Genomic DNA, 21,152 nt, shown 5'->3' with positions numbered 1-21,152 from the left:
GGGTAAGGACTTAGGCTGGTGACAAGGAGGTTTGGGAGAGAGAATGTAGCTGTAGATGAACCTCAGAATAGACCTAGAAAGTGAGAGTACTGGTATCCTATATGAATATTTATCAAAATGTCCCCACTGCTGGGACTTCCCTGGTGGCCCAGTGGTTAAGAATCCGCTTTGCAATGCAGGGGACGCGGATTCAATCCCTGGTCGGGGAATTAAGATCCCACATGCCGCGGGGCAACTGAGCCCGCGCGCCATGACTACTGAGCACACGGGCCACAACTAGAGAGAAGCCTGCGCACTGCAACAAAGACCCCGCGTGCCACAATGAAGACCTGATGCAGCCAAAAATAAAATAAATTTTTTTTGTTTTTTTTGGCTGTGTTGGGTCTTCGTTTCTGTGCGAGGGCTTCCTCTAGTTGCGGCGAGCGGGGGCCACTCTTCCTCGCGGTGCGCGGGCCTCTCACTGTCGCGGCCTCTCTTGTTGCGGAGCACAGGCTCCAGACGCGCAGGCTCAGTAGTTGTGGCTCACGGGCCCAGTTGCTCCGCGGCATGTGGGACCTTCCCAGACCAGGGCTCGAACCCGTGTCCCCTGCATTGGCAGGCAGATTCTCAACCACTAGGCCACCAGGGAAGCCCAATAAAATAAATTTTTAAAAAAATGTCCCCACTGCTAAAGAAGCTTTAATAAATTAGTGAACAAGACGACTGGTCAGGTGGATGAAAACCTTTTCCTAGTCAACCCACTGCCTGCTCACTGGGGTCATGAGCTCATCACAGGGTTCTCCTCCGCAAGGCTGGTCTGACTGTTGCCACTGCAGAGTGCCCGTTTTAGAAGGAATCATTATCATGTATTATTTCTGTCATGGTGGTTAAGTGAGTCAACCTCATTGGGATGATGTTTATACTGAATTTGGATTTCCTTTCCTACCACCCATGCCTTTACCATCCTCATCCTAAATGGGTTTACCGAATACCTTATTCACCATCATGGTATCTTATACATTATGGTATCTGTCTTAGTTCAGGCTGTTATCACAAATTACCATAGCCTGTGGGGCTTATAAACAACAGAAATTTATTTCTCACAAGCTGGAAGTCTGAGATCAGGATGCCAGTGTGGTTGGGTTCTAGTGAGAGCCCTCTTCTGGGTTGCAGACTGCCGACTTATTATATCCTCACACAGAGGAGAGCAGAGATGGGAAGCAGGCTCTCTCATAATCTTATAAAGGCAGGAATCCCATTCATGCGGGCTCTACCCTCATGATCTCACCTAATCCTAATTAACTCTCAAAGGCCCCATCTCCTAATACATCACATTGGGGGGAGGATTTCATCTTACGAATTTTGTGGCGACACAAACATTTAGTCCATAACAGCATCTGATCAAGGAACTAACTTTACAGTGAAATAAGTAAAGAAACTGGCTGTCCTATCAGATTCACTAGCCCCGTATTGTGGACCCCGACAACCAGAAGCAGCTGGCTTTAAGGAATAGTGGAATAACCCAGGGAATTCACGCCTACTGAGCCAGCTGGAAGACAAGAGCTTGAGAGCTTGGATTCTATTTACAATGGTCCCTGGGTATCCTCGGGGAATTGGTTCCAGGACAGCTCTTCCCGTACCCTCCCACCCCCAGATAACAAAATCCAAGCATGCTCAAGTCCCTTATATAAAATGGCATAGTATTTGCATGTAACCTACACACATTCCCCCATATACTTTATTTTTTTTAATTTTATTTATTTATTTTTCGCTGTGTCAGGTCTTAGTTGTGACATGCCGGATCTTTGTTGTGGGTTCTTTTGTTGTAGCACACGGGCATAGTTGCCCCACAGCATGTGGGATCTTAGTTCCCCAACCAGGGATCGAACCCGTGTCCCCTCATCGGAAGGCAGATTCTTTACCACTGGACCACCAGGGAAGTCCCCTCCCATATACTTTAAATCATCTCTAGATCACTTCTAATACCTAATGAGAACCCATTTTATTTATTTATTTTTAATTTATTTTATATTTTTTGGCTGCGTTGGGTCTTCGTTGCTGCGCGCGGGCTTTCTCTAGTTGCGGCGAGCGGGGGCTACTCTTCGTTGCGGTGCGCGGACTTCTCGTTGCGGTGGCTTCTCTTGTTGCAGAGCACGGTCTCTAGAGCGCAGGCTCAGTAGTTGTGGCGCACGGGCTTAGTTGCTCCGTGGCATGTGGGATCTTCCCGGACCAGGGATCAAACCGGTGTCCCCTGCATTGGCAGGTGGATTCTTAACCACTGCACCACCAGGGAAGTCCCGAGAACCTATTTTAAAGTAGGTTTCTTCCGTTATGAGATTGTAAACTCTGAAGGCTGTCACCATTTTTAATATCTTTCTATTTAAGTACATAGCGTTGTACTTTATATAGTGCAGGATACAGGTTGCAAACTTGTAGATTCTGGGCTGTATCTGAACTGCATTCATTTTGATCAATCTGAAGTGTTTTTTTTTTTAACTGACAGTTGCCAACGTTTAAAAATCAAGAGATTTCATGTGAAATGCACATTTCCACCTTCTCTTGAAAAATTCGAAGATCTGGCCATTTTAGGCCCACATTCCCAAAGCTGTGCTCTTTAAACAAAACAGGCACTTCCATCCGCCAAAGTCCTCACCTTGCTCACTTGATTTACTTTCATTAGTCACCTGGTCCCTGAAGGCATATAAGTTTGCCACCCTTGCTGCTCAGTGGAACTATATTGAATAAATGAATTTGGCAGTTAATGCTTGTACGTTCATTTTCATTTCACATATGCGTTCTATCCTTCTAACTCCATTATAATAAGCCACTTGGTGGACAGAATCCTGTTAACTATTTTTCCTTAAATCACTTTTTGGTGGTCACGTGCTTCAATAAATATTAATATGTTTATAAAACCTTGCTCTTAGCCCCAGACCACTGCGAGTTGAGTCTCCCTGCGTTGGTCTGGGGATGCCTAAAATTTCATCATTATGATTCGTTCCCTGGGTTTAGCCGAGACTTGGTTACTTGTCAGGTAAAGAGATTAAAATTATTTCCCGATAACGCAAACATACAACATATTAAAGTAGGTATGAGGTGGGAAGTTACCCTTTCTACAGCAAATAAAAAAGTTCTTTCTGAGGTGGTCAAGTTTCTAGCTGGGACCCTGGGAAAGGTGGAGACTGGAATGTAGTTGCATTCTGAAGTTTATCGAAGGCTTTTTGGGTGGGGATTTTATCCGAAGAGTTTCAGAGCGACCCTCGCTCCGGGTCTGGCAGCTTTGGGCGTGGCTTCTGGCACAGCCCCCGAGCAGTTGTCACCGGGCTCAATTTCAGGACTCTCTAGAGCCCAGCCTTCGGAGTTTCACATTTCTGGGGGCTCGTCTCCCCGCCCCCAGGTAATTTCCCTCCGTTGCTGGCGCTGCCCTGCCCCCTCGGTCGCTGGAGTCTCCCCCCCTGCCCTACACCCTCTCTGGCTCTTTCAGCATCAGTTTCCCCAAGGGGGCAGGAGGGGGACGAATTTGGGGGCTTCCCGGCCCTCGTCTTGGAGCCGGGGAAGGGGAGATGCGGGCAGGAGGCCCTGTGAGTTCAGGCTTGGCAGCCGGCTCCCGAGGCCTTCGGCCCGGGGCACTTCGCGAGGGAGCGCCCCTCTCCCCGGAGCCGCCGGCGGCTGCAGTCCAGCCACGCCGAGCAGAGGGGACCCGGGGCTCCCCGCCCACGACCCGGCGTTGCCGCGCTCCCCCTAGCGGCCGCCGTGCGGCCTCGCTCCGTCCCAGGCTCGTCGGCGGCGCAGCTCACGTGACCGCGCTCCGGGCCTGCGGCCGCTGTCGGTTCCCCCAGTCACCGAGCGAGAGGGAAGAAACAAGATGGCGGCTGAAGGCGATCCGGAGTGGGGCCCCAGCAATTCGGATTGAGCCTTCTCCCTCCACCCGCTTCCGCCGGCCGGGCCCCTCCCGCCCGGCCCCGCGGGCCTCCCCACCCGGCCCCGGCGCCCCCCACCGCCACCCCTCCGCCCGCCCCTCCCCCCTCCGCTTTCCCTTCTCCCCCCGCCTCGGCTCCGACATGAGGGGCCGGCGGGGCAGGCCGCCCAAGCAGCCCGCGGCTCCCGCTGCGGAGCGCTGCGCCCCGGCCCCGCCGCCGCCGCCGCCGCCGCCCACGTCCGGACCCATCGGGGGGCTCCGCTCGCGGCACCGCGGCAGCAGCCGGGGCAGGTGGGCCGCCGCCCAGGCTGAGGTGGCGCCCAAGACGCGGCTGAGCTCGCCCAGGGGGGGCAGCAGTAGCCGGAGGAAGCCGCCGCCGCCGCCGGCCCCCCCTAGCACCAGCGCCCCGGGCCGGGGGGGGCGAGGAGGCGGGGGCGGCAGGACGGGGGGCGGGGGCGGCGGCGGCCACCTGGCCCGGACCACCCCGGCCCGGAGGGCCGTCAACAAAGTGGTGTACGATGACCACGAGAGCGAGGAGGAGGAGGAGGAGGAGGACATGGTCTCCGAGGAGGAGGAGGAGGAGGAGGACGGCGAGGCTGAGGAGACCCAGGATTCCGAGGACGACGAGGAGGATGAGATGGAAGAGGACGACGATGACTCCGATTATCCGGAGGAGATGGAAGACGACGACGACGACGACGCCAGTTATTGCACGGAAAGCAGCTTCAGGAGCCATAGCACCTATAGCAGCACTCCAGGTACCCACCCAGCCCAGTTGCTGCAGACTCCTTCCCCACCTCCTCCCCCTTCTCCCCTCGCTCACTCCCTCTCTGGTCTCCCCCCACCCCCTCCTCCCCCCCAGACAGAGGGGAAATGCGACGGCACATCAAGTGGCAAAAAACTAGATTTACAAGAGGAAAGAGGCGCATTGTTCAAAATGGAGATTGCATTGTTGCAGTTCGCAGGCCACACACTCGCGCTCTCTCTCCCTCTCCCCCCACCAACCCCCTCTTTTTCCTCTTAAAAATTTGTGCCAGTGCAGTGTCTCCACCGGGCAGGGTTGAAACTTTGGCACACACACATCCATTGCATTCATTTTTCTCCTCTTGTTTTGGTTTGGTTTTTTGGAATGAAAGAAGCCTCTTGTTTTTGCAAACCTCTTTGCATTTCTAATGTGGTTTCTTTTAGATTTTTATTCTATATCTGTTCCTAAAAAGGGAATTCAGGATTTAGACAGATTGTGCCATACAAACACACACAAAACATGCTTCTCTTCACATCTCGAGCTGTGTGGTTTTAAAAGTGTCTTAAGGAAATGGATCAGTTGGGTTAGTAGGGGAGCCTTGTCTGGTCCTGTGTGTTTGTTTTTATTCTTGAGTGCTAATGGGCGCGTGCAACAGTTGCGAGTAAATGGCCGATTAAAAAGCGAAGCAGAAAAACCAAAGGAAACCAAAACAAATTTAATATTTCATCTGATTCAAAATCATTTTGGTAAAATGCAAAATAAAATAAGAGACCTCAGGAACATGCGTCTTAACTAATTTGATCCCTTTGCCTGAGAAATGCAGTTTCCTGTCACCTGTTGCAGAGACGTGTAGTTGATCATGCAGACGTAATTGCTGAAGATGAACTTTTGGACCAACTCCCAAGTCACACAGCAGAAGTATAGGGAGATTTATTGCAAAATGACTTTTTATTTTCATTCTGTTTCTGAGGATAATAGTCCTCCCTGATCTGTAATGAATTTCTCCATGGTGACTCCTCTCCTGTTTTCTCAGAGTTCCTCTAGGCTGGTGCTGAGATGCATTTTGTTTATTTAAAACACACACACACACACACACAATGGCTGCTTTGTATTAAATACGTAATTGCGCCTTACTAAATTGTGAAAAAACCCGTAACTTATAGCGATAACCTACAAGACTTTTCCTTTATATTTTTGTTAATCTGGATTAACTAAATTAGAATCCAGTTTTCAGAGCATTTACAAAGTGAAGTTCGTGAGGGAATAGGATCTTAACAAAGTGATAAAGGTGTGTCACTTGGTTTTAAAAGAGACTAGGATAGTAGAAGTGGTTATATTTAAATGTGTCTGTTTTGTAATAAATGCCTAAATACTCATTGGAGGAGTATGAGTATTAAGTCAGATGTAAACCTGTTTAGATTGTCCTAACAGCACATGAAAAAGGTAATTTCTTTTGCCTGACAGAATATCTGCCTGTCTTTGGGGTCGGGTGTGGGGAGAGCTGGCAGGAGAATGAAAGGAATGAATCAAATGTCAAGTGTTCGTGTCCTGTATGTAGGAGGGACTACACACCATTCTTCATTTCTTGCCAACTTAATTTTAGTACGTCTTTTATAGTAATAGTTTTTACTTTAAGAAATCACATGTGGTCTTTTCTACCAAGAGCCCAGAATGGAAAGACCCGTGGAGAGTAAATTACACTACTGGAGGAAGTTTTCTCAGATGAGACAGAGCTAAGGCGTTTTGGCAGGGTGGTTCAGCTAACTTTAACTCCTCTTTGAAGGCCTAGCAAATAATATTTAGGGTTGAGAGCCATGTATATGCTGAGTTAAATTACAGTTTGTTGTTAGGTATCCTTTTTTAAAAAGATGCTTATATCTTTATGTACTTCCATGACATTTCGTTTTTTCTGATGACATTCGTAGTCTACCTTGTGTATGGTTGTCCTATCTTTACGTGAAATTATGGATTATACATCCTTATAGTAATCTTACACCCCCTGCAGTTCCTAGTACAGCGTCTCGCACACAGCCGGTGCTCATCAGAGATTGGTTGGACAGATGATTGTTAGTAGATGAGAACTTGTAATAGATGAAGTTGGGCTAATTCTACTGTGGGTGCCAGAATTCCTAAATATTTTGGATTGGGGAAACTAAATATTGGTCTAATTAGATTTTGATACTTTGACCAGGGAATGTTTTTAGTAGCAGAGTTAGTGGGTTTTGAGCTGCTGTTTCATATTGCTTGCCAGGCATTTTCCTTTCTTTATTGGATGTGGTGTTAACCTGTTAGATGTTTTACTTTTTGAAACATTATTTCTCAAGATTGTTAGATGTTTTACTTTTTGAAACATTATTTCTCAAGATTGTAGAAGAGATGATACATCTTGCCTTCTAAACTTTTAGAATATGTCTACTTGCCTAGAATAACAATGCATGACAGTGAGTTGTTTAGGCTAAGCACTTGTTTCATCAGTTTTATTGTCTGTACTTCTAGGTAAATGTGTATGTATGTGCTTTGGAAGGAAAAATGTTCTAGATGGTTTAAGATATCCCCAAAGCTCATAAATAAATATGTTTGGTGGATTTGAATCTAGCTGTATTGTCAGGGCTCAGAGAGGAATATACTTTATTGGTAATTTAGAGAAGAAGATTAAGCTTTGTAAACTAGAATGTTGGCTAAAGTACTAAATATTCAATTCCTAGTATAAGAAATTACTCATTCATCTATTCATATGTTGAGTACTTTGTAGGTAATATACCTGTTGATGCGAAGACTGGTTGATGTTACTAGCTTAATTTTCTAAAACCATATATTTAAAAAAGTTTATTCACTGGAGGTGAAATGTTTTCCTTTTAATGGAGAGAAATTTTAAATGGGTACGTAAGGTACTCACATGACAGATATTACTATAGGTATAACAATTTGTTAATACAAAATTGAAATCATGTAGTTTTGCTTAAATTCAAGGCATTTGGTTGAATAAGGCTTTTATTTTTATTGTTAAAATTTAGAGTTATTTTAGCCTGTAGGTTTTATGACATAGTTTGCCAGTACATTGAGAAGGATTGTATAGAAAATCTGTTTTGAATAGGCATTTGGTAAAGTTCTGACAGCACCTTGAAATCAAGCATTTGCTACTTCAAAAAAGTTAAATCAGACTTTAAACAGAATAGTTCTTGCATTTAACTTGTGTGGAACTTCTGAGAATACCTAGGTGGTATTTTGAAATTTGGAGCTTCTGATGACTTCAGAAAGCAAAAGCCCTGGTGTTGCCCTGGGAGAGTTCGTGATTTATGTCCTCTAAGGCAGGGGTCCCCAACCCCCGGGTCCGGTACTAGTCCGCAGCCTGTTAGGAACCGGCCTGCCCAGCAGGAGGTGAGCGCTGAGGACTGAAGCTTCGTCTGCGCTCCCCATCGCTCACATTACCGCCTGAGCCATCACCCCCCCCACCCCCCCACCCCGTCCATGGAAAAATTGTCTTCCATGAAGCCGGTCCCTGGTGCCAAAAAGGTTGGGGACCTGTGCTCTAAGGATTATGACAGTGGAGATGGGTGGCGTAGGTGCCATGAATGAACTGTAGATTTATCTGAAGCAGAATTTGTTGCCTGGTGGCAGTATTTATTCTCACCGGTGTCAACCAAATATCTTTTTCATTGTACTTGGAATTCCTGATTGCTACAAGTGAGGTACAAAGTGCAGTGGAGATTTAAAGGAGGGCGAGATCATACCCTGTTTGGGGGAGTTGGTGTGGGCGTATGCTTCCTGGATGGGCATGTGGCTAGTGAGGGTGGACAGAAGAAGGGAGGGAGCAGCATGAAGCAGGGCGCTGATTCTAAAGTGCAGGCCGTCTTAAGTAACGAGGTTTAGCAAGAGCCTGAGTATGTGAATAGGAAATAAAAAACTAAAGCACCATTGTTGGGCAGTACTTAGAGAACCAGGCTATAGCATCTCCTCTCTCCCTCATCTGTAGGATAACAATTGGGGTAGATCAGTGATCCTCAGTCATTTTTCACTCCTGGAACACCCAAGGGATTTGCTGTATTCCTATCAGCACCATGTGGGAGCATGAAACAAAACCAAATCAAATCGTGGATACTGTTAAATCACCGATGCAGCCAGTTCCTTCCCCCACAAATTGAGAGAATTAATGGAAGAGGTGATTTCTGAAGCCTCCTCCCCTCCCACCCTCCTGTCTATTTCAGATCTATTTCCTTTGTGGGTATTGGGGATCAATCAGAAGATCTGGAAACAAACGGGATATGATTTCAGGGGGACATCAGGAAGTTTAGCGTTACTTCTGTTCTGCAGGATGGATTGGAAGAGGACAGATAACTGGTGGGGATCTGGATGGGTTTCGTAGCCCTGGATGGGAAGATCAATTCAGGAGGTACTTCAGAATTCTCCAGCATCAGAAGTGTAGACAGAGGAATGCATCAGATATGCCTCTGTAAGAATGGCAGTGCTTTCAGTAGCAACAGGAATTCAAGATTATAAGGGAAATTAATGAGATCTGTTTTCAGGTATTGGTACCTGAAGAGGTTAAACATGAGAATTAAAAGAAAGAAAATGGGGACCCCAAAGAGTTAGTAAAAAGTTGGACAACATGACCTGTGGGTATTAGAGAGGTGCGTCTGAGGTATGCAATGATAGATGGTCTGTGTACGGCTCAGGCTCAGCACTCTTCTGGTGTATATTTGGAAGTGGAGCTGGGTATTGAAATGTGTGTGTGCAGCAGGATTGAGGATATTAAGGCCAGGAGCTCTGGTCTGTTCCGTTAGGTCTGCCTTTCCTCCCTCTTCAAGACCCCATGTCCTCCCTGTGACTGCAGATCCTTGGTGGGGGGGTGCCAGGGGTGAGAAGGTGGTGGTAGTGGTGGCAGACTGGTAGTCTGTGTGACATAGACAGGAGCAAATCCTAGTAGATGCCCTCTGCATTGGGTAGATTGCTCCCTCCCTGGTCCTTAGCCATGCTCTGGGGAGCTCTTCCTAGAAGTCCTCCCAGAGTTCTGTTGCTCACCTTGGTCTCGTCTCTCTCTCTCTGTTTTTTTTTTTTTTTTTTTTTTTTGGCTGCACCGCTTGGCATGTGGGATCTTAGTTCCCCGACCAGGGATCGAACCCGCGCCCCCTGCAGTAGAAGCATGGGGTCTTAACCACTGGACTGCCAGGGAAGTCCTCTCTTCTCTTTGAATGCCTCTTTTAGCAGTTATAGCCTCATCTTCATAATTTAGCACTAGTTTAGCACTGACCCTCATTATTCTAATTTTTTCATGCTTTCAGTTCTTTAAAATGATAAGCCTCAGGAGACAACATTTCTTTAAAAAAAAAAACTTACAAAATGTACTTTAAAAGATAGTAAAATGCAGATAGTATTAAAATGCATATAGCTAAATATAATGTTTTAATTGTTTTGTCTACTGGTATGTATCAAATTATTTTATATATTTTTCTAGATACTAAGTTACATTCCTCAAGTATTTTTTTTTTTTTAAACTTTGTTCTCATAGAATTTTTTTTTTTTTTTTAATTTATTTTTGGCTGTGTTGGGTCTTCGTTTCTGTGCGAGGGCTTTCTCCAGTTGCGGCGAGCGGGGGGCCACTCTTCATCGCGGTGCGCGGGCCTCTCACTGTTGCGGCCTCTCCCGTTGCGGAGCGCGGGCTCCAGAGGCGCAGGCTCAGTAGCTGTGGCTCACGGGCTTAGCTGCTCTGCGGCATGTGGGATCCTCCCAGACCAGGGCTCGAACCCGTGTTCCCTGCATTGGCAGGCAGACTGTCAGCCACTGCGCCACCAGGGAAGCCCCTCAAGTATTTTTTGATTGCTGGTTGATTTTTAAAAATAGTAACAGTAAGAGCTAACATTGGACATCTAAATTACTGAATTATTTTTGAGCAGTATTAATAAAAATTGCATTTAAAAAATACCAAAAAATTGGGAATTCCCTGGTGGTCCAGTGGTTAGGACTCTGAGCTCTCACTGACGAGGGCCCAGGTTCAATACCTGGTCGGGGAACTAAGATCCGACAAGCTGGCGTGGCAAAAAAAAAATTTTTTTTAATTATATATATATATATATATGTATATATACACACACACACACAAAAATTTTGCATTTTTAAAATAGCAGCTTTATTGAGATACAGTATACGTACCATAAAATTCACCCTTTAAAAAAAGTGTATTATTCAGTGGTTTTTAGTATATTCACAGAGTTGTGAATATATCATCCCTACCTAATTCCAGAACATTTTTTCTCACCCCAACAAGAAACCCATATCCATAGCAGTCACTCCCTGTTCTCTCCCTCCCCTGCTTCATCCCCTGGCAACCATTACTTTCATTCTCTGTTGATTTGTCTCTTTTGGAACTTTCTTATGAAAGGAATCATACAATATGTGGCTTCTTTCACTTAGCATAATGTTTTCAAGGTTCTTGGATCTTGGAGCATGTAACAGCACTATATTTAAATAATATTCCATTATATGGATATACCACATTTTGCTCATCCATTCATCACTTCATGGACATTTGAATTGTTTCTACTTTTTGGCTGTTATGAATAATACTGCTGCTAACCTTCACGTATAGGTTTTTGTCTGGACAAGATGTGTTTATTTCTCTTGGGTATATCCTAGGAGTGGAATAGCTGGATTATTACAAATACAATTTTAATAGAATCTTTATAACCAGACTTATTTTGTTCATTACAGTAGTTTTAAAACAGTTCTCTTAGGATGAATGAGAGCTGGTTTGTAAATCTTCCAAAATATCTATGATTTTTGGATTGCTTTAGGTCAGTTTGGAGAATTTATACCAGGGTTTGTCAGAGAAGGAGCAGTGTAAGTGGAGTCGTTTTTCCACATAGTCAGTGTGAGGGCGTCTGGCAGGCTTCGGAGGCACCCACATATGTCAGCCCACCACAAAATCTTAGGCTGTCATGATACGTGAGAGTCTCAGAATTTTAGATAAATCTTTTATGAATGTCAAGGATCTAGGGAGGTAGCATGTAGCACAGAGTTTTAAAGAGTGAAGGATCTGGAACCAGTCCTCATGGGTTTGAATCTGGGCTCTGTGATGACGGGCATTTTGCTTAACTCTTTGTACCTCACTTTCCTCCTTTGTAAAATGGAGATATCATAGTACTGAATTCAGGGTGTTGTGAAGGCTGAATGGGTTAATGCATGTGAAGTGCCTAGAACAGTGCCTGGCATATATATAGTAAAGATTCAATAAATAGTAGCTATTATTGTCTGTCGATTTGTTCCTGAACTGAAAGTGGATATTCTGTAGGGATATAGGGACCTTTCTTACAATGTAGTGAGGTAGTATTTTATTCTGTCGAAAGCTGTCAACCGACTCACAAGGTATAAAAATATTTTAAGGACCACATTAAATAAAAATGTACATTAAAATAGAGCTTTATTTCCCCTCTTTAAAAGAATTACTAAATGTTTAACTTACCCATTCAAAACATTCAGTTTACCTAACATCTGATTTATTCTAGAACTATAATAAATAATACATTTACTTTAGTTATTTACAGGGGTCAGTTAAAGTAGAAATAGTGCTCTTGATAATTTCAGCTCTCTGGTAGTTCCTCTCCTCCATGCCATCTTCCTCTGCCTGTTCCTTAAACACCATGTTTCCAGGTTTTCAAACCAGCCCCTGGCCCCCTCACTGTCTCCCTCCTTCCCCTGAGATCTCATTTATTCTCAAGTTTTTAAAAATTGCAGTGAAAAATTTAAAAATAGTGTAGATTTACTCCTTTGGGAAAATACATATAATATAAAGATGAAAATGAAAATCATCTGTAATCCCACCAACCAAAGATACTCACTAGACATGCTTCTGTATATATATATATTTTTTATTCCATTTACTGTAACCTTTTATCTACACAGTTTTTAAAAGTTATAACTAGGATGACACTAAACAAACTGTTTTTCCTTGATATACGGCAAGGTTTTCCCATATCACTGTATCTTTATCAGTCAATCATCCCTAATGATTAGTAATGCTGAGTATCTCTTCATGTGCTTATTTGCTGTCTGTGAAGAAAATCATTGGTGAAGTGTCTGTTGAAATATTTTGCCCATTTAAAATATATTTATTTATTTATTTATTTAGGCTGTGCTGGGTCTTAGTTGCGGCATACAGGATCTTTAGTTGCAGCATGTGGACTAATTAATTGCAGCATGCATGCAGGATCTAGTTCCCCGACCAGGGATTGAAGCCAGGCCCCCTGCATTGGGAGCTCAGAGTCTTATCCACTGGACCACCAGGGAACTCCCTTTGCCCAGTTTGTAATTGGGTGGTTTTCTTTTATTTTTCTTTTTTTTTTTAATTTTTAATTTTTAATTTTTATAAATTTATTTATTTTATTTTATTATTTATTTTTGGCTGCATTGGGTCTTTGTTGCTGTGCGCGGGCTTTCTCTAGTTGCGGTGAGCAGGGGCTACTCTTCATTGCGGTGCCAGGCTTCTCATTGCGGTGGCTTCTCTTGTTGAGGAGCACGGGCTCTAGGCGTGTGGGCTTCAGTAGTTGTGGCTCACGGGCTCTAGGGCACAGGCTCAGTAATTGTGGCAAACGGGCTTATCTGCTCCGCGGCATGTGGGATCTTCCCGGACGGGGGCTCGAACCCGTGTCCCCTGCATTGGCAGGCGGATTCTTAACCACTGCGCCACCAAGGAAGCCCTCTATTTGCTTTCTTAATGGAAGATTTCTTAAATCTTTTTTCCTGGGGCTGGGAGTAGGGGTCCGAGGGCACGTGACCAATATCCTGGGAAGCCAGATGAGGGAGGGTGACTAGGGCTCACACCTTGGAGTAGGCACACTTCACTGAATTTCCTTGTTAGGAACCCTGAGCCAACTTTTTTTTTTTTTTTTCAAGTGTGGTGTAATTGACATACAACATGATCTTAGTTGCAGGTGTACAACATAATGGTTTGATATATATATACATTGCCAGATGATCACCACAGTAAGTCTAGTTAACATCTGTCAACATACATAGTTACAAAAACATGTTTTTTTTCTTGTGATGAGAACTTTTGAGATCTGCTCTCTTAGCAACTTTCAAATATACAATATAGCACTCTTAACTATAGTTACCATGTTGTACAGTACATCCCCATAACTTATTTGTATTGATATTATAACTGGAAGTTTATATCTTTTCACCCCCTTCACCCATTTTGCCCACCCCCTATCCCCTGCTTCTGGCAGCCATCAGTCTGTTCTCTGTATCTATGAGCTTGTTTGTTGGCTTGTTTTTTAGGTTCCATATATAAGTGAGATCATATGGTATTTGTCTTTTTCTGTCTGACTTATTTCACTTAGCATAATGCCCTCAGTGTCCATCCATGTTGTCACAAATGGCAGGATTTCCTTTTTTTTTATGGCTGAATCATATTCCATATTTTGTGTGTGTGTGTGTATACCCCACATTTTTTTAATCCATTCATCCATCAGTGGATACTTAGGTTGTTTCATGTCTTGGTTATTGTAAATAATGTTGCAGTAAACGTGGGGGGTATAGATGTCTTTTTGAGATAGTGATTTCCTTTGGATATATCCAGAAGTGGAATTGCTGGATCATATGGTAATTCTATTTTTCATTTTTTGAGGAACTTTCATACTGTTTTCCATAGTGGCTGCACCAATTTACATTCCTACCAGCAGTGCATAAGGGTTTCCTTTTTCCACATCCTCACCAACACTTGTTATTGTCTTTTTGATAATAGCCATAATAACAGGTGTGAGGTGATACCTCATTGTGGTTCTTTTTTCTTTGTTCTAGTATGTTTTTACCTTTTGTACTTCTTTGTTGTCAGTTTACCAAGTGTTGAGAGGAAAAAGATATTAGCTCATGTTTCATATTTATCATATATAAAGTGAAGTTTCATTAAGTATTTCTTTACAAAACAGTTAAAAAATAACTTATCTAATACTTATTCAGCGTGCAAGGTACTGTGTTAAAGCCTTCAAAGAGATCCAGTGATGGATAAGAAACGGTCCCTACTCTCAGGTCTTTATTCTTTCAAGAGGGAATAATAACACAGTGCATAAATATAAAATAATATAGGGCAGGCTGTGGTAAGTGCTGTAAGAAAAACAGAGAATTAAATTAGGGAGAGAGATCATATTCTATATATTTGGAAGATCAGAAATGGTGTCAAGAACAAGGTTGAATTTGAGATATTTCTTGAAGATTGGGTAGGATTTCTCCAGGTAGAGGTTGAACAGAAAGAGAAAGGAGGAGGTCAAAGGTAACAGATGACAGGAAGGTGAACGTTCAGGGACTGCGTACTTGAGGTCTGAGTGTGGAGGAGGCAAGACTGTAGAGAAGTGGAGATTATGTTTTGATCCAATTTGAATAAATGCCGATCAGAGGAATTTGAACTTAGTAGGCAGTGTGTAGTCATTGAATGTGTTAAAACTGGCGTATGTCATGATAAAGCTGAGCTTTTTGGGAATTCCCTGCCGGTCCAGTGGTTAGGGCTCCACGCTTCCACTGCAGGGGACATGGGTTCGATCCCTGGTTGGGGAACTAAGACCCGCATGTCATGTGGTGCAGCCAAAAAAAAAAAAAAAGCTGAGCTTTTTGAAAAATAATCTGGCTTTGGTGTATAGGATTTATTGGAATAGGAGGGGGCTGATATAATAACTTTTCATAGCTACATAAGATCCCATCCTAAGGCTTTACCAAGTAGTTAAGCTGTGCTGTACAGTCATTCCTTGGTATCTGCGGGCAGTTGGCGGCTGGACCCCCCCCCCCCCCCGCCATGATACCTAAATCTGCTGGTGCTCAAGACTCTTATATAAAATGGTGTTGTACAGTTGGCCCTCGAAATCCTTGGATGCCAAACCTCTGGATACGGAGGGCCGACTGTTTGCGTTTGCTGTGATTACCTGTAGTGACTAAACCTTTAGATAAATCTTGGTTCACATTCCTGGTTTTTTTTAAGGCTTTTACTATGTATTACTAATATATTATAAATATTATATAACATATATATTAGGTAATGTATAATATACATATTATAATAATACAATATGTGTCATTATATTATAAATATTAGAAATATATTTCCACCAGCAGTGTATGAAAGTGCCCATTTCACCAGCACCGGTTATTTATAAACCATCTTTGCATCCAGTGGGTTAAAAGCTCTCTTGTTTCTCTTGTTTGAATTTGCATTTTTTGACCAATAAAATTTAATGCTTCCATGACCTCTGACACCCAAATCTCTGTAGTCATGGTTTCCTTCCTGTGTTTTAACTAATGGATTAGTGAATACTTCTTGAACCCCTCCACTTAGAAGTCCTGTAGGCACATCCAATTCAACAGGTTCCAAATAGAATTCATGCTTTAGAGACTGCTCCTAACCTCCCATTTCCTTGTTCAGTGAATAATGGCACTGCCCACTGAATTGCCCAAGTCAGAAGTGAGGAAGTACCAGACCCCTCCCTATGCCTCACCCTCCATGTGCAGGCTTGTCACCAGGTCCTGTGAAGTTTACATCTTATATATCTCTTAAATATATTTCAGCTCTCTTGTCCATCCGTGCGAATGGTTACCTAAATCAGGCCTTCTTTATCCCTTACTTGGCCTCTTAAGGAAACAGCCTGCCTGCCTGCCTGGCCTCCTTTTGTCCATTCATCTCTCATATCCATCTTCCACGTACATACTGCTCTGCTCTGAGACAAATCTGACCATGTTATGCTCTTTCTTAAAAATCTTCTGTGGGAAAATGATTATGTGCTTTAGTGTAGGTGGATAGTTCTGACTTGGCTTTTGCTTCCTCTACCAGCCTCATCTTCTGTTGCTTCATTTATTTGTTCACTTATTTTAAAAATACCTGTTGAGAACCTACTATGTTCCAGGCACTCTCTGGGATGCAGCCACGAATAAAGCAGATATGGCCCCTGCCCTGAAACAGCAGGGAAGGTAGCCAGTGTAACAGTGAGAGAAGTGCTTCCAAAAGGGGCAAGTGAGAATGACTTCATGGGCGTGGGGGGGGGGGAAGTGTCAGAAAAGGCCTCCCTAAAGAGGTGACAGGTGAGCTCCAAATGGAAGTAGCTGGCGGAGGGGAGGGGAAAGAGGATTCTAGGCCATAGGATCACCACGTGCAATGGACTGGAGGGAAAACCAGGAAGGATTTCAGAGTCAGCAGTGCTGTGAGCAGGTTGGTGTTTTTTTAAAAAAAGTCCCTCTGGCTGTAGAATAGAGAATGAATTGGAGTGGGATAAGAATTGATGAAGGGAATTAGGCTGTTGAAGTAGACCAGGTGACAGATTTTGTACCTTGGAGAGAAATATTCAAAAAATAATTTAGTATTTAGGATGTCACACCTTAGTGATAGATTGGTTAGTTGGGATATGGTCAAGGTTGAATTGACTTCTAAATCTCCTTTATTTCTCTCTTTATTCACAACTTATTTCTCTTCACCTTGAATTTGATTGTCAAGTAATACTGAATTCTTTGTAAAAGTTCCCCTCAAACACCTCATAGTGGGGCTTCCCTGGTGGTGCAGTGGTTGAGAATCCACCTTCCAATGCAGGGGACACGGGTTCGATCCCTGGTCCGGGAAGATCCCACATGCCACGGAACAACTAAGCCCGTGCGCCACAACTACTGAGCCTGTGCTCTAGAGCCCGCGAGCCACAACTACTGAGCCCGCGCACCACAACTACTGAAGCCCGCTCGCCTAGAGCCCTTGCTCCACAACAAGAGAAGCCACCGCAGTGAGAAGCCTGCGCACCGCAACGAAGAGTAGCCCCCACTCGCCGCAACTAGAGAAAGCCCGCGTGCGGCAACGAAGACCCAACACAGCCCAAAATAAATAAACAAAATAAATAAATTTATTAAAAAAAAAAAAACACCTCATAGTTATTCACTGCTGTGATGATTAACTCCTAGTCACCCATCCATCACCTTCTCCAGCTTGTCTTCTCTGGTCACCATTCCCTTTTCCTTAGGTGAGACTAAGTTCCTTTACCTCTCCCTAACCCCCCAGGACCATGTGCATTTATATGTTGTTTAGTTTCCAAATATTTGAAGGTGTTCTAGGTTTCTTTCTTTCTGTTACTGATTTCTAATTTAATTTCATTGTGTTCAGAAAGCATACTTTGTATGACTTTAATTTTGTAGAACATTTTTAGAGGTTTGTTTTGTGCCCCAAAACGTTGTCGGTCTAGGTGAATGTTCCAAGTGTACTTGGAAAGAAGGTATATTCTGCTGCGGGTGGATAGAGTGTTCCATAAGTGTCAGTTAGGTCAAGTTGGTTGCATTATGAAGGTCTTCTGTATCCTTGCTGATTTTCTACCTGCTTGTTCTATTGATTACCAAGAGAGAATTGTTGAAGTCTACAAATACTGTCATGGATTTGCCTATTTCTCTTTGGAGTTCTGTTAGTCTTCATGTATTCTGAGGCTCTGTTATTAAGTACATAATCATTTAGGAAGGATTATTTAACCCCTTCATCATCATATCTTTATTTGTTAAGACATTGTACTGAAATGGACTCTAATTATCTGGCTGTCTCCTTAATCCGAACCTGTCTTAGGGCCAGGAGGCTCTCATTCATCTCCTCTCCTTAATGCTGCTCAGTCTCTAGCATGCAATAGGCAGCACAGGTAATTGTTGAACTGAGTGTATGAGTCAAAAAAAAATCTCTAGATTCTTTTCACCCTTAGTTCTGCCCTGTCCAGTATGGCAGCCACTAGCCACGTGGGGCTATTTAAATTTAAATTAAGTAAAATTCAAACTTCAGTTCTTCATTGACACTAGCTACATTTCCAGTGCCCAGTAACCATGTGTGATGTAGAACATTTGGGTCACTTCATATCGTCACACAAAGTTCTCTTGGGCTGACCGTGTTACTGTCGTCAGTCTGCTTCTGCTAAACTGTGAGAATTTACCTAGCATCCCTTTTCCTCTAGCCTTTTATTTGCTCTGAATCCTGCGCGGCCTGGGTAGCCCCAGCACTCGGCTGTGGTTCGTCTCTGTTAAGCCTGTCAGCCCAGCGTTATTTGTGGATGTGATGGTGTTGAATTTCTGCAGTGAGACTTGGGCTCATCTTTGCGATGATGGCATCATTTGTTGTTCTCTGGGGTAGGGGAAGAGGTAGTCAGCTAACCTTCAGTTTTAGAAAATCTGCCATGGTCCTGATAAAATTAAGCTAAGTCGTAGATGCAGGACAAAAGGGAAAGAAGAATTAAAATTCAGAGACTTTTAGGTGAGAAATTTAGTTTGATAACTCAGGGAATTCCTATATTGTAAAAGTTGGTATGTGAACTGAATTGTCACATACTGGTGTGTCGTTTCAGTTGTCTGAGTTCTCCTATATAAAACCTCTTTCTCAGGAGTCTCTGGACAAATGATTTAATTGCTTCAATAGTTTTCAAGGAAAAGACATCACTTTTTGAGTGGATTTCTTTTGTTACTTAACCGACGTTAAATTGCAATTATGGAACCTCAGAAGATTTGCTGAGAAAGCTCATGCTTACACTCTTCTCTACTCATGGATGTGTTCTAGGATTCACACACTTGGGAGACTGCATGGCCAAGTGATTCATACTGAATGACAGTGTTCAGTAGGTGTCATTTCTACATTTTGCTGCTATGGCTTCCTGCTTGATTTCAGGATGTTAACATTGCCTCCTTTGAGGTCTGTTTACAGTGTATTCTATTTATGGAACTTAAAAAGCATTTCAGAAACGCACATATTAATCTGTGTGGAATTTCTCTTCTTGTCCTTTTTCCTTCTAATGCTTGCATAGCTATATTGAGACTTGTCTGAGGAAATAGTCCAGCATTTAAAGTAGCTAATAAAATTTTAGCCCTTCCTATCAGTGCAGTTTTCCCTGTTTTTCTAGACATCAAAATTATTTCACACAGGCCTTGCAGTCTTAGTAAATTACCCTTTTCTCCAACTTATGACCATAATCTGCTTTCACAGTGTTATGTAAATAATTAAAAAAATAAAAAGTGATTTTACTGTAATTTCAGATACATATTTGAACTTTTTAGTTTGAATTATCTGGGTGAAATGCCTCAAATTTCTGATTCTCTGTAAACTTGGAAGATTGCCTTTATCCAGATATATTATTATCCTTAATTGCCTAAATAGCTTGAGTTATAAAATCTCCCTTCATTTCAGGAGAAACCTAACAATGGGAGCTTGTTTATGGCAGGGGACACAAACTCAAATGCTGCAGGGTCCAAGTAAATTAAAGATGTGAAGTGGCCTTTTTTTTTCTTTATTAATACAAAACTGCATTTGCTGTTAAAGTTTATTTGCCTTGAAAATCTAGCCCTATTGGAACTTTAGTCCCTTTTTGCTTTTACAGACAGTGCTGTTCTAAATGTGCTAGAGATGTATTTTTAGTCGCCCAGCCTGGTGTTTCTATAAGGTAGATTCCTAAGAGTAGGATTGTTGGGTTACATTTAATAGGCTGAACCACGTTATCCTCTCATTACTGTTGTTCTTAGACCTTCCCTAATCTGTGTTTATGTGGCTTTTAAATTGACTTTTTCTGGAACTTACTGAAGTTTACTCAGACCTTTAGCAGGTGTTTTTGGATATAGACTAGGCCCAAAATCCTTTCCTCATCAATTTATTGGTAAATACACTTATTTATAATATGAAAGCCTGAGGTTTAGCTCCTAAACTGGGGGGCAGATGTCTCTTTTCAGAGTTTTCTGGCCAAGTGGGAATGGAATTTTTTTTATTGCTTCTTAGCTTGAATTTGACCTTAGAGACGTCATTCCTCTGTGGGCCTTATTAGTTTACTCACCTGTAAAGTGTAGATTGGACTAGGTGATCTAATGGGCAAGGGATTGGCAGACTTTCTCTTAAAGTGCTGTATAGTAAATATTTTAGTCTTTGTGGGCCACACTGTCTCTGCTGCAACTACTCAACTCGGCCATTGTAACATGATAGCAGCTGGAGACAATAAGTAGACAAATGAGCATGGCTGTGTTTGAATAAAACTTTATTTGTAAAAACAGTCTGTGGCTGGCCATAGTTTGCCAACCTCTTTCTGAGCTCTTGACATTCATTAATCTGTGATTTGGATAACTAGGTTAGGGAAAAAGCTTTGAATTTTTAAAATAACACTTTTGAAAGTCTAGTAAGAACTTCAAATTTTATTTTTGCTTTTTCTCTTTATCAGGAAAGAAATATAGAAAATTTAGAAAACTCAGGAGATAACATTAATATTTTGGTCACTCTCCTTTGATAACCAGCTTTGTGTGAATGTGTGTGTATTCATATGAGGAGTCCTTACATGTGTAGAAACGTACATATTTTTTATAAAATTGTATAATGCATAATTGGTTTTATAAATCTTTTCCCTTATACCATGAAATCTTACTGTATCTTTAAATAATTTGTCTATGAAAATGTCTGCTCTCATGGAGCTTCTAGTGGAGAGCTCATGGATTTTAAAAATTAATTTTGTATTTAGCCACCTCTTTTCTAATTGTTTCTAATAGCTTATTTTTTGA

General features: G+C 42.8%; 1 protein-coding gene across 16 annotated transcripts in view; it reads left to right on the top strand.

The window, feature by feature from the left end:
* The first annotated feature begins 4,040 nt into the window (after window positions 1-4,040).
* Window positions 4,041-21,152, top strand: part of BPTF (bromodomain PHD finger transcription factor) — a 138,478-nt gene continuing 121,366 nt past the window's right edge. For 14 of the 16 annotated variants that reach the window (XM_061177096.1, XM_061177092.1, XM_061177090.1 and 11 more), the window contains exon 1: window positions 4,041-4,656. In XM_061177096.1, coding sequence (XP_061033079.1) covers window positions 4,041-4,656 — 616 coding nt within the window. The remainder of the gene's footprint in view (window positions 4,657-21,152) is intronic. The other 2 variants (XM_061177093.1, XM_061177095.1) reach the window with 2 other exon arrangements.

This window comes from Eubalaena glacialis, chromosome 19, assembly GCF_028564815.1.
Source record: "Eubalaena glacialis isolate mEubGla1 chromosome 19, mEubGla1.1.hap2.+ XY, whole genome shotgun sequence".
Taxonomy (NCBI): Eukaryota; Metazoa; Chordata; class Mammalia; order Artiodactyla; family Balaenidae; genus Eubalaena; species Eubalaena glacialis.
The sequence above is the reverse complement of the archived record's forward strand: the minus strand, read 5'-3'. Positions and strand labels throughout refer to the sequence as shown.